The 14,954-nt window shown below is 35.2% G+C and overlaps 1 protein-coding gene across 3 annotated transcripts in view; it reads right to left on the reverse strand.

The window, feature by feature from the left end:
• Positions 1-98: 98 nt before the first annotated feature.
• kcnd3 (potassium voltage-gated channel, Shal-related subfamily, member 3) overlaps positions 99-14,954 on the reverse strand; it is a 149,044-nt gene continuing 134,188 nt past the window's right edge. For all 3 annotated transcript variants that reach the window (XM_088082106.1, XM_088082107.1, XM_042492007.2), the window contains 2 exons: positions 4,841-5,100; positions 99-3,316 (listed from right to left, as the gene is read on the reverse strand). In XM_088082106.1, the coding sequence (XP_087938232.1) occupies positions 3,142-3,316; positions 4,841-5,100 (435 nt within the window). In that variant the 3' untranslated portion in view covers positions 99-3,141. The remainder of the gene's footprint in view (positions 3,317-4,840; positions 5,101-14,954) is intronic.

The raw sequence follows: 14,954 nt of genomic DNA on the forward strand, positions 1-14,954 counted from the left end.
AAGCTAAATGTGCACATGCTGCGACCTTGTGTTCAGTGTTTACACACACACACACACACACAGTGATTAAGAGACGGGTGAAGAAGAGAGCCCACAGATTTGATATTTGTGGCAGATATAGATGTTTTATCAGGCGTTTCACAGTCGGGACACAAGACAAGGTCATAAATAATATCCAACACCTGACAAGATACGCACAGCAGTAGTCTCAACAACAACAGGTGGCATAGGAGGGCAAAGCAAAGAGTGAGAGGAAAAACTGACTGAGCACATAAAAAAAAGACAATCAAAGGAAGTAACAGAGAAAGAGAGAGAGGCAAACACAATCACAGACCTCTGTTTTTGTTGTTTGTAAGTAAAAACGCAATCCTTTGACACTTTGAGCGGAGATATGCTTACATAATAATTCAAACTGTGTCGTTTTGAAAGTGCAGCTGACACAAAACAACCTGTCTTGAAACAGGGAAGCAGTAAATAACTCACATTTAATCACTGTCCTAGCAACAAAAAAATACAGGGAACCTCACTTCTGCCATCACCTATGTCATACCCTTGTTGTTTTCACTAGATTCTAAATGTCACACTTGATGCTGTGAATATGAAGTCAATGTCTTTAACACCTTTTTTTAGAATTACACTAAAAAAAGCTCGGCTTGTCTGTGCTTATCTTCTTTATTTACTACAGTTAAATTTGCATTGACTAAACTAATACTGGGTTCTAGGCCGCTGTTGTTGCTGTGTATATTACTAAAGAACCAGCAATAGTGATACATCCTGTTCCAACTCTGTAGATTATTTTTTATATTATTATTATTATTTTTTGGGGGGTTGGTACTAACTTTGGGATCAGAGGGAACTAAAGCACAACAGAGGAGTCTAAGGGACCTTGGGGTCTTGTGTAGTGATGCACTGATATGGTACCAATTATGCTATATATTCCCACCCATACTGGCTGATATGATGATAATGATATGTGGTTATTTTTTTTGTAAGTCTTAGTACAAATGTATGTGTAAAACTGGTTTTCAGATGTCTCCATATTAAGGTAATTAAACACATTTTTAAAAAGACCATTATATATTTTTCCTGCTCGTTTGACTGGTGTTAATCTACTTCTACGGAAAAGAAAGTTTCACATCAGCTACATATGGGCAGACATGATATTAAACCAATTCCAGTATTGCTTTTGAAATATGCTCTTGGCTGATACTGACAGTATGCTGATATATTAATGCTTTTCTAGCCCTGTCCGTGTGCTCTTGATCAACATTTTATTTCATCTATGTGGAGCAGAAATTGGTGCTTCGTCTGCTGTGACTGAAACTTCTCTGCAATGCACTGGAGAAACCCGAGCAGTGGTCTCATCCACCTAATGACAGAGCTAACTGCCTGTGTAGCTGTTGGACTCAGAATGACATTCAAGATGAAAAAGGCCAACAGGGAGGCTTCAGTGCGGAGGTTAGCAGAGCTAAAAGGTCACCGTCCATAGTTACAAAGGTCAACTTTGATGGGATTTGATGAGAGGTAATACTAATGTTACATGTCGGGGCTGCGAGTTGAGAGAACAGACAGAATAGCGCGTGTTTTTGGTGACAGAGATCTGTGGATGGCTCATCCAATGTCCTCTCTGTAGTCACCGTTACAACAGACTTCCCTGCTTTTAAGTTCTCCCGAAGATAAAGTAAATAAAATCCTTTTGAAACACCAAGGAGGACAAAAAGTACAAACATCAAGTTTCCTAACCACATAGAGTACACATACTCAACAACTTTGAAAAAATGCCCGCTGAGTTTGGGGAAGAAAAAACGTTGACAGCTATAAAGACTACTGAAAGCATACTGTTGTTCACACAGGAGGTAGGGATACAACAGGACAACAACGAGAGAGAGAGAGAGAGAGAGAGAGAAAGAAAGACAGACTGAGGGAGAAAGAGAGAGACGAGAAGACAGCTTCACTGGTTCTGCCAAACGATGGTCAAATATTACAAAATATTCTATTAACAATATTCACAAAGAACCCAGGCTCAGGACAGATTTGTGTCAGAAATTCTCAGCCAGCGCCTTGTGCTTTTAATAGTGGTGAATTGAATTCAAAATGTACTTTTTTTTGGTTTCTTTGTTAGAGAATTGAGTTATTTGAGGTCTGTCGGGCTGTAGCAGCCAAAAGGGAAAAGAGCAGGGAGAGAAGAAAACTATAAAAACAAATAAATCTCTTTTTAACTCGAGCAACAGGCACATGTTGTGTAAAAGGCTTGTAGCTGAGAATTTCAGACAGAAATGTGTACAGTGAACCCTACAGAGTGGCAGCTAGTCAAATATACCATATACTGAGCCATAGAGACTTCCAGGAAAATTGAAACACAAGTTTTCAATTAACTGAGACAAACACATTCTCTCTCTCTCTCACACACACACGCACACACACGCACACATACAGGCACATTCCTCCTATCCAGAACATCACAATTCCTCTATCTAGCAAAAAGTCACATCCACTCATTCACAAATATGAAACTCATTGGTAACGCCATCACAGACACACCTACCATGTTTGATTTTTTTAAAGGATTTTCACTCAAGTGGAACAGTATTGGACCTGAAAAGGAACGGTGCCATGTTTATCTATCAACAGGTGAGTGGGCCAAGAGGACACAAAACAAAAAGGGCAGGGTTAAATTGGTGGGGAAAAAAGTTCTGATCTTCTTTTCTTTCCATTTCAGTTCTCTCACTTTTTCTTTATATCTCCTGGGGAAAAAAAAAAAAAGACAGTAAGACTCAAACTGAAGCAAAATCATAAAAAGGTGCTCTGTGCACAGTGACACATGACTTGCTCTGGGAACTCATCTCTGACACTTGGGTGGTGCTTCCTCATCTAAAACGACTCCCTACATGTATTCTCCACTCTTTCACCCACGCACACACTTGCAACCACTAACATGAATATGTTGGATCTAAAAGCCATCCTCTGCCTGTACAGGGAGTCCATGTCATTACAGTACATGACCAGCAGAGGGCGGGCTCCACCACGACCGGACCAGGACTCTGAATGCCTTCTCCTCCATCAATCCCAGTGCTCCTCTGTCCCTCAGTCTGTCTCGATGAGTCTTTATTCTGTCTTTGTGATGCGCCTGCACTCTAGTCTTCACAGTGCGGACACCTTCACAACGTTCTGGTGAGTAGGGCCTGCGGGCAGATGAGCATCGCCCTCAGGGGTGGTCACTGGTGGTGTGGGAATGCTGATGATTGCTGTGGTGATCTGACTGCCCTGGCAGTTCAGGGATGCTGGCTCGTCCACTCGCATGTTCAGACTGGAGCGGCTATAGGAAGGAAAGAGGGAAGACAAAATTAAGTATAATTTTTCTATGTTGAAACTACGGATGCACAAATTGCATTTTTTTTTACAGATATCAGATATGCTGCTATATAACAACTCATTTGGCCAAAAACTGATACCAATATTGATATATCCAATTTTTTCCCACCTGATTTTAGTGAGTATCAGATCTCTTCTGTAGTGCAGTTAACATCATATCATGCATTCAGACACTTTATCAGAAGATGGAGATGTGAAATACACTGGTTTTCATTGTATGTTATATTCATTCATGGTGCAAAATATGAAAAAACATGTTGGCCATTTCCTATAGTTTATTCTAAGGCCAATATGTGCCAATACTGATGATGTGCAGATATTATTAGCATGTTTTCTGATTTGAATATTTAATTTTAATGCCTATATCTACTGATACAGATTATGTACCAAATATTATCATGCATCCCTTGTAGAAACATTTTGCTCAGAGTTTTGCTACTGTTTATGGAAATTTGGTTTATGTCTCAGACCAGTTCTGGTTGAAGACAAAAAGGTAATGAGAAACCCTCCTATTTCTTATAATAGCTAGTTTTCAAGGTCAAGGTTGCTTTTTTTCCCCCAATGGACAACACAATCTTGGAGGTGCCCTTAACCGAAACATAATCCTTTGTTCACTTGAACAAACAACCCTAAAACCACAATTACTGTGAATTGGACAACAATTTTTATGGAGCTTTAAAAAACCCAGGTGTAAGTGTTAAAGTGTTGATTGTAGTGTCAAACCCACTGAGAATCAAGACCCAAATCTGTTCTACACAGCTTTCAGCCACTAATGAACCTGGGCATCTGTTTCCTGCAAACAAACTTTAACAACGGAGAGACAAAGTAAACCCTGGCTGTTGAAAAACAGAGAGCTTCAAGCAGTTTTAAAAGAATACTTTACCCACATAATGACCATTTGTATATCAATTAGTGGTGCCCTGCTACTCTGAATTTGTGGAGAAAACTTTGTTTTTCTCACGTTTCCTCTTAAAATGACATTGATTTTATGATTGATTGGAGACTAAGTTTAACAACAGCAAAAGTACTTCAAAACATGTAATTAAACACTCTTGCACAACTTGTACAGTATAATTGAAGTCCCATGTTCCCAGCCATATGTTCAGTACTTCTAAAATGTGCATTTTTTGCTAAAACCTTACAATTTAAAACTGAACCTCAAGTTAAACTTATTTAAGCTGGACTCCACCACCAAGAGTTTTTTTTGTTGCAAAAATCCATGGGTTTGGGAAGTATGGAACATACAGCTTGATAACTGAGACTTGAATTTTATATCCAGATTCCAAAATATCTTAATGAGGCAGGTTGAGGGAGCGTAAGCAGACAGGAAAAGTAAGTTATTCTTTGTCTTCACATCTTACTATACAGTGTATACATAGCTGTGTGAGAGTAAGTGGGGATCAAACATCACACAAGTTGAAGAATATTAGTGTTTTTTTGGCCTGTCCTTTGTAACTCCTGAGCTCACCTGGTGCTGAGGGGCTGGATGTGGATGGTGCTGAGCTCCTGCAAGCCTTGTTGGTGTGTGTGCGTGTGTGTCAAAGGCTGCATGTGTGCTGCAGCACTGGCATTTGGTAAAGGGGTGTGGTGCTTCTTGCTTCGGCGGGTGCAACACGTGCCCGTTACGCCATCTTGGCTTGAGAGGGAGGGGCTTCGAGATGGGTAATTCTGCAGCCCCGCCTCCAGGTAGCTTTGCTGGTAATACTGCTCGTCCACAAACTCATGGTTCTACAAAGGTGAAGAAAACAGGCAAAGAGAGAAAGACGAGACAGTCATAAAAATAGAAGTATGATTTAAAACTATATTTATAACACAGTGCAATACACATCCTGCCAATATGTTGCCTGCATGTCTTCCCTTCACCATAGCCATGGCCTAGTTATGATGGCATTCTGTACTATGTTTATTCATGATTTTTGATGAAATAACCCCACGACACTATGACACTTTTTTCATGATTTTTCATGACATACGATATGATGACTTTTTTTTCAGGATTTTTGATGCTGTGCTATGCTCATTTTTATGTTTTTTTTTTTATGATACTGTGGCATGTTTGCAAATTTGAGACAAACTATACTATCAAGTTTTTTTTAAATGATTTTTGATGACATATTACTCTTGAATGTTTTTTCATGATTTTTTATGGCATACTATAATAAGACATTTTTTCCATTATTTTTAATAATGTAGTGTATTCTTCTTTTATTTAAATTAAATTTGGTGGCACATTAACGCATGGCTTTTCTTCACGATTTTTTTTAATGACATACTATGATTTTCTTTTCAGAATTTTTGACAATGTATGATGCTGTCGCATTTGAATGATTTTTGATGACATACTATATACTATGATGTTTTATCATGATTCTTGATTAAATAAAATACTATGAGGTTTATTTTAATGATTTTTGATGACATACTATACTATGGTATTTAATCATTATTTTGAAGACAATGATTTTTTTTGATGATTTTTGTTGACAAAGTATACTCCAACTTTTTTCATAATTTTTTGCGTCATAGTATACTATGACATCATTTAATGATTTTTTGATTATTGGTTTTTGATGACATAGCATACTATAATCTTTTTAAATTGATTTTTGATTAAATAATTTATCGTAATATGTTATCTATTTTTTTAAAATTTTTGACAAAATATACTTTGATGATATTAATTGTTTTTAACAGCCTGCTAGACTCTGAAATTTTTCAGGATTTTAAATGTTACAACATAATGATGTTCCTTCAGGATTTTTGAAGACATTTCATGATTTTTGATGAGATAATTTACTATGTTTCTTCATGATTTCTGTTGACATTCTTTACTATGCCATTTTTTCATGATGTTTGATGGCACACTATACTGTGGTGTTTTTTCATGATGTTTGATAGCACACTATACTATGACATTTTCTATGACTATATACATGATTTTTGATGGAATACACTTTCAAAGCTGTGAATGTTCAGGCTCTGTCATATCCTTTAGAGCTCATAGTTCCCTGAATCCTACCAGAGCACTGTACTCTAAAGATTTTGGTTTTATATGGTTCCTAGATTCCTCAAAAGTAGATTGGGAGCCAGAGCCGTCAGCTATCAGGCTGAACTTTTGTGGAAATATCTTCCTGGGATGCAGATGCTGTCTCCACATTCAAGAATAGACTTCAGACTTTGCTCTTTGAACTCATAATTAAGGCTGGCTCAGACTTGGTCGTATTACTGCATATCACTAACAACTTTTTCTCTGGAGCATTTGCGCTCCATTATCTTATAGATTTCTTGGATAATGGTTGCGCCTGGATTGTTGCCCTGGTTCTGCTGATCCCCTGTTCCATCCCCCAGCTGAGCCTGGATCGTGATTCATGGTTGCACTGATGCTGGTCCAACTCAGTGAAACATGTTATAACATACAGTGTTGAAAAAACATTGTCAAAAGGCTGAAAAACCCAAAAAATAGCATGTTGAAAAAATAACCAAAACAGCAAGGCTATAGTATGACGAAAATGTCAAAATTCGACATGTCCAAAAATAGCTGAAAACCACTTAATATAGCATGTAGAAGCATTTTACGATATACAGTGTTGAAAAAACATTGTCAAAAGGCTGAAAAACCCAAAAAATAGCATGTTGAAAAAATAACCAAAACAGCAAGGCTATAGTATGGCGAAAATGTCAAAATTTGACATGTCCAAAAAACAGTTTAAAACCACTTAATATAGCATGTAGAAGCATGTTACGATATACAGTGTTGAAAAAACACTGAAAAATGTTCCCAAACTCCATAAAATAGCATGTTGAAAAAAATGACCAAAACAGCAAGGCTATTGTATGTGGAAATGTCAAAATTTGACATGTCCAAAAAACAGATGAAACCACTTAGTATATCATGTAGAAGCATTTTATAACATACAGTGTTAAAAAAACATCCAAAAACGGCCACAAACTCCAAAAAATAGCATGTTGAAAAAATGACCAAAACGGCAAGGCTATAGTATGGCGAAAATGTCAAAATTTGACATGTCCAAAAATAGCTGAAAACCACTTAGTATAGCAAGTTGAAACATGTTATGATATACAGTGTTGATAAAATATGCAATTACGGCCCAAAAACTAATGAAATTGTACGTTGAAAAAATGACCAAAACAGCAAGGCTATAGTATGGCGAAAATGTCAAAATTCGACATGTCCAAAAATGGCTGAAAACCACTTAGTATAGCACGTTGAAACATGTTATGATATACAGTGTTGATAAAATATGCAAATACGGCCCAAAAACTAATGAAATAGTATGTTGAAAAAATGACCAAAAAAAGCAAGGCTATAGTATGGCGAAAATTTTAAAATTTGACACATCCAAAAAATAGCTGAAAACCACTTAGTATAGCAAGCAGAGGCATGTTATAACATACAGTGTTGAAAAAACATCGTCAAAAGGTCGAAAAATCCGAAAAAAAAGCATGTTGAAAAAATGACCAAAAAAGCAAGGCTATAGTATGGCAAAAATGTCAAAATTTCACATGTCCAAAAAACAGATGAAACCCACTTAGTATAGCATGTAGAAGCATTTTATAACATACAGTGTTAAAAAAAACATCCAAAAACGGCCCCAAACTCCATAAAATAGCATGTTGAAAAAATGACCAAAAAAAGCAAGGCTATAGTATGTCGAAATGTCAAAATTTGACATGTCCAAAAAACAGCTGAAAACCACTTAGTATATCATGTAGAAGCATTTTATAACATACAGTATTAAAAAAAACATCCAAAAACGGCGGCAAACTCCAAAAAATAGCATGTTGAAAAAATGACCAAAACAGCAAGGCTATAGTATGGCGAAAATTTCAAAATTCGACATGTCCAAAAATAGCTGAAAACCACGTAGTATAGCAAGTTGAAACATGTTATGATATACAGAGTTGATAAAATATGCAAATATGGCCCAAAAACTAATGAAATAGTATGTTGAAAAAATGACCAAAACAGCAAGGCTATAGTATGGCGAAAATTTCAAAATTTGACACATAAAAAAAAACTGCTGAAAACCACTTAGTATAGCATTCAGAGGCCTGTTATAACATACAGTGTTGAAAAAACATCGTCAAAAGGCTGAAAACCCCAAAAAATAGCATGTTGAAAAAATGACCAAAAAAGCAAGGCTATAGTATGATGAAATTGTCAAAATTTGACATGTCCAAAAAACAGTTTAAAACCACTTAATATAGCATGTAGAAGCATGTTACGATATACAGTGTTAAAAAAACATTGAAAAATGGTCCCAAACTCCATAAAATAGCATGTTGAAAAAAATGACCAAAACAGCAAGGCTATAGTATGACGAAATTGTCAAAATTTGACATGTCCAAAAAACAGCTAAAACCCACTTAGTATAGCAAGCAGAAGCATGTTATAACATGCAGTGTTGAAAGAACATCGTCAAAAGGCTGAAAAATCCAAAAAATAGCATGTTGAAAAAATGACCAAAAAAGCAAGGCTATAGTATGGCGAAAATTTCAAAATTCGACATGTCCAAAAATAGCTGAAAACCACATAGTATAGCAAGTTGAAACATGTTATGATATACAGAGTTGATGAAATATGCAAATATGGCCCAAAAACTAATGAAATAGTATGTTGAAAAAATGACCAAAACAGCAAGGTATGACGAAATTGTCAAAATTTGACATGTCCAAAAAACAGCTGAAAACCACTTAGTATAGCAAGCAGAGGCATGTTATAACATACAGTGTTGAAAAAACATCGTCAAAAGGCCAAAACCCCCAAAAAATAGCATGTTGAAAAAATGACCAAAAAAGCAAGGCTATAGTATGACGAAATTGTCAAAATTTGACATGTCCAAAAAACAGTTTAAAACCACTTAATATAGCATGTAGAAGCATGTTACGATATACAGTGTTGAAAAAACATTGAAAAATGGTCCCAAACTCCATAAAATAGCATGTTGAAAAAAATGACCAAAACAGCAAGGCTATAGTATGACGAAATTGTCAAAATTTGACATGTCCAAAAAACAGCTGAAAACCACTTAGTATAGCAAGCAGAGGCATGTTATAACATGCAGTGTTGAAAGAACATCGTCAAAAGGCCGAAAAACCCAAAAAATAGCATGTTGAAAAAATGACCAAAAAAGCAAGGCTATAGTATGGCAAAAATGTCAAAATTTCACATGTCCAAAAAACAGATGAAACCCACTTAGTAAAGCATGTAGAGGCATTTTATAACATACAGTGTTAAAAAAAACATCCAAAAACGGCCCCAAACTCCATAAAATAGCATGTTGAAAAAATGACCAAAACAGCAAGGCTATAGTATGGCGAAAATTTCAAAATTCGACATGTCCAAAAATAGCTGAAAACCACTTAGTATAGCAAGTTGAAACATGTTATGATATACAGTGTTGATAAAACATGCAAATGTGGCCCAAAAACTAATGAAATAGTACGTTGAAAAAATGACCAAAACAGCAAGGCTATAGTATGGCGAAAATTTCAAAATTTGACACATCGAAAAAACTGCTGAAAACCACTTATTATAGCATTCAGAGGCCTGTTATAACATACAGTGTTGAAAAAACATCGTCAAAAGGCCAAAACCCCCAAAAAATAGCATGTTGAAAAAATGACCAAAAAAGCAAGGCTATAGTATGACGAAATTGTCAAAATTTGACATGTCCAAAAAACAGCTGAAAACCACTTAATATAGAATGTAGAAGCATGTTACGATATACAGTGTTGAAAAAACATTGAAAAATGGTCCCAAACTCCATAAAATAGCATGTTGAAAAAAATGACCAAAACAGCAAGGCTATAGTATGACGAAATTGTCAAAATTTGACATGTCCAAAAAACAGCTGAAAACCACTTAGTATAGCAAGCAGAGGCATGTTATAACATGCAGTGTTGAAAAAACATCGTCAAAAGGCCAAAACCCCAAAAAATAGCATGTTGAAAAAATGACCAAAAAAGCAAGGCTATAGTATAGCGAAAATTTCAAAATTTGACACATCAAAAAAAACTGCTGAAAACCACTTAGTATAGCAATCAGAGGCATGTTATGATATACAGTGTTGAAAAAACATCGTCAAAAGGCCGAAAACCCCAAAAAATAGCATGTTGAAAAAATGACCAAAAAAGCAAGGCTATAGTATGACGAAATTGTCAAAATTTGACATGTCCAAAAAACAGTTTTAAACCACTTAATATAGCATGTAGAAGCATCTTACGATATACAGTGTTGAAAAAACATTGAAAAATGGTCCCAAACTCCATAAAATAGCATGTTGAAAAAATGACTAAAACAGCAAGGCTATAGTATGGCGAAATTGTCAAAATTTGACATGTCCAAAAAAACTGCTGAAAACCACTTCGTATAGCAAGCAGAGGCATGTTATAACATGCAGTGTTGAAAAAACATCGTCAAAAGGCCGAAAAACCCAAAAAATAGCATGTTGGAAAAAATGACCAAAACAGCAAGGCTATAGTATGACAAAATGTCAAAATTCGACATGTCCAAAAATAGCTGAAAACCACTTAGTATAGCAAGTTGAAACATGTTATGATATACAGTGTTGATAAAACATGCAAATGTGGCCCAAAAACTAATGAAATAGTACGTTGAAAAAATGACCAAAACAGCAAGGCTATAGTATGACGAAATTGTCAAAATTTGACATGTCCAAAAAACAGTTTAAAACCACTTAATATAGCATGTAGAAGCATGTTACGATATACAGTGTTGAAAAAACATTGAAAAATGGTCCCAAACTCCATAAAATAGCATGTTGAAAAAAATGACCAAAACAGCAAGGCTATAGTATGACGAAATTGTCAAAATTTGACATGTCCAAAAAACAGCTGAAAACCACTTAGTATAGCAAGCAGAGTCATGTTATAACATGCAGTGTTGAAAGAACATCGTCAAAAGGCCGAAAAACCCAAAAAATAGCATGTTGAAAAAATGACCAAAACAGCAAGGCTATAGTATGTCGAAATGTCAAAATTTGACATGTCCAAAAAACAGATGAAAACCACTTAGTAAAGCATGTAGAGGCATTTTATAACATACAGTGTTAAAAAACATCCAAAACGGCCCCAAACTCCATAAAATAGCACGTTGAAAAAAATGACCAAAACAGCAAGGCTATAGTATGGCGAAAATGTCAAAATTCGACATGTCCAAAAATAGCTGAAAAGCACTTAGTATAGCAAGTTGAAACATGTTATGATATACAGTGTTGATAAAACATGCAAATGTGGCCCAAAAACTAATGAAATAGTACGTTGAAAAAATGACCAAAACAGCAAGGCTATAGTATGACGAAATTGTCAAAATTTGACATGTCCAAAAAACAGCTGAAAACCACTTAGTATAGCAAGCAGAGGCATGTTATAACATGCAGTGTTGAAAAAACATCGTCAAAAGGCCGAAAAACCCAAAAAATAGCATGTTGAAAAAATGACCAAAAAAGCAAGGCTATAGTATGGCAAAAATGTCAAAATTTGACATGTCCAAAAATAGCTGAAAACCACTTAGTATAGCAAGTTGAAACATGTTATGATATACAGTGTTGATAAAACATGCAAATGTGGCCCAAAAACTAATGAAATAGTACGTTGAAAAAATGACCAAAACAGCAAGGCTAAAGTATGACGAAATTGTCAAAATTTGACATGTCCAAAATCAGTTTAAAACCACTTAATATAGCATGTAGAAGCATGTTACGATATACAGTGTTGAAAAAACATTGAAAAATGGTCCCAAACTCCATAAAATAGCATGTTGAAAAAATGACCAAAACAGCAAGGCTATAGTATGACGAAATTGTCAAAATTTGACATGTCCAAAAAACAGCTGAAAACCACTTAGTATAGCAAGCAGAGGCATGTTATAACATGCAGTGTTGAAAGAACATCGTCAAAAGGCCGAAAAACCCAAAAAATAGCATGTTGAAAAAATGACCAAAAAAGCAAGGCTATAGTATGTCGAAATGTCAAAATTTGACATGTCCAAAAAACAGATGAAAACCACTTAGTAAAGCATGTAGAGGCATTTTATAACATACAGTGTTAAAAAAAAACATCCAAAAATGGCCGCAAACCCCAAAAAATAGCATGTTGAAAAAATGACTAAAACAGCAAGGCTATAGTATGGCGAAATTGTCAAAATTTGACATGTCCAAAAATAGCTGAAAAGCACTTAGTATAGCAAGTTGAAACATGTTATGATATACAGTGTTGATAAAACATGCAAATGTGGCCCAAAAACTAATGAAATAGTACGTTGAAAAAATGACCAAAACAGCAAGGCTATAGTATGGCGAAAATTTCAAAATTTGACACATCGAAAAAACTGCTGAAAACCACTTATTATAGCATTCAGAGGCCTGTTATAACATACAGTGTTGAAAAACATCGATCAAAAGGCCAAACCCCCAAAAAATAGCATGTTGAAAAAATGACCAAAAAAGCAAGGCTATAGTATGACGAAATTGTCAAAATTTGACATGTCCAAAAAACAGTTTAAAACCACTTAATATAGCATGTAGAAGCATCTTGCGATATACAGTGTTGAAAAAACATTGAAAAATGGTCCCAAACTCCATAAAATAGCATGTTGAAAAAAATGACCAAAACAGCAAGGCTATAGTATGACAAAATATCAAAATTTGACATGTCCAAAAAACAGCTGAAAACCACTTAGTATAGCAAGCAGAGGCATGTTATAACATGCAGTGTTGAAAGAACATCGTCAAAAGGCCGAAAAACCCAAAAAATAGCATGTTGAAAAAATGACCAAAAAAGCAAGGCTATAGTATGGCAAAAATGTCAAAATTTCACATGTCCAAAAAACAGATGAAACCCACTTAGTAAAGCATGTAGAGGCATTTTATAACATACAGTGTTTAAAAAAACATCCAAAAACGGCCCCAAACTCCATAAAATAGCATGTTGAAAAAATGACCAAAACGGCAAGGCTATAGTATGGCGAAAATGTCAAAATTCGACATGTCCAAAAAACAGCTAAAACCACTTAGTATAGCGAGCAGAGGCATGTTATAACATGCAGTGTTGAAAGAACATCGTCAAAAGGCCGAAAACCCCAAAAAATAGCATGTTGAAAAAATGACCAAAAAAGCAAGGCTATAGTATGGCAAAAATGTCAAAATTTCACATGTCCAAAAATAGCTGAAAACCACTTAGTATAGCAAGTTGAAACATGTTATGATATACAGTGTTGATAAAACATGCAAATGTGGCCCAAAAACTAATGAAATAGTACCTTGAAAAAATGACCAAAAAAGCAAGGCTATAGTATGACGAAATTGTCAAAATTTGACATGTCCAAAAAACAGTTTAAAACCACTTAATATAGCATGTAGAAGCATCTTACGATATACAGTGTTGAAAAAACATTGAAAAATGGTCCCAAACTCCATAAAATAGCATGTTGAAAAAAATGACCAAAACAGCAAGGCTATAGTATGACAAAATATCAAAATTTGACATGTCCAAAAAACAGCTGAAAACCACTTAGTATAGCAAGCAGAGGCATGTTATAACATGCAGTGTTGAAAGAACATCGTCAAAAGGCCGAAAACCCCAAAAAATAGCATGTTGAAAAAATGACCAAAAAGCAAGGCTATAGTATGGCAAAAATGTCAAAATTTGACAAGTCCAAAAATAGCTGAAAACCACTTAGTATAGCAAGTTGAAACATGTTATGATATACAGTGTTGATAAAACATGCAAATGTGGCCCAAAAACTAATGAAATAGTACGTTGAAAAAATGACCAAAAAAGCAAGGCTATAGTATGACGAAATTGTCAAAATTTGACATGTCCAAAAAACAGTTTAAAACCACTTAATATAGCATGTAGAAGCATGTTACGATATACAGTGTTGAAAAAACATTGAAAAATGGTCCCAAACTCCATAAAATAGCATGTTGAAAAAAATGACCAAAACAGCAAGGCTATAGTATGACAAAATTGTCAAAATTTGACATGTCCAAAAAACAGCTAAAAACCACTTAGTATAGCAAGCAGAGTCATGTTATAACATGCAGTGTTGAAAGAACATCGTCAAAAGGCCGAAAAACCCAAAAATAGCATGTTGAAAAATGACCAAAAAAGCAAGGCTATAGTATGGCAAAAATGTCAAAATTTCACATGTCCAAAAAACAGATGAAACCCACTTAGTAAAGCATGTAGAGGCATTTTATAACATACAGTGTTAAAAAAAACATCCAAAAACGGCCCCAAACTCCATAAAATAGCATGTTGAAAAAATGACCAAAACGGCAAGGCTATAGTATGGCGAAAATGTCAAAATTCGACATGTCCAAAAATAGCTGAAAAGCACTTAGTATAGCAAGTTGAAACATGTTATGATATACAGTGTTGATAAAACATGCAAATGTGGCCCAAAAACTAATGAAATAGTACGTTGAAAAAATGACCAAAACAGCAAGGCTATAGTATGACGAAATTGTCAAAATTTGACATGTCCAAAAAACAGCTAAAAACCACTTAGTATAGCGAGCAGAGGCATGTTATAA

The sequence above is a fragment of the Plectropomus leopardus genome, chromosome 9 (genome assembly GCF_026936395.1).
Source record: "Plectropomus leopardus strain MGB_pleo_1.0 chromosome 9, ASM2693639v1, whole genome shotgun sequence".
Lineage (NCBI taxonomy): Eukaryota > Metazoa > Chordata > Actinopteri > Perciformes > Serranidae > Plectropomus > Plectropomus leopardus.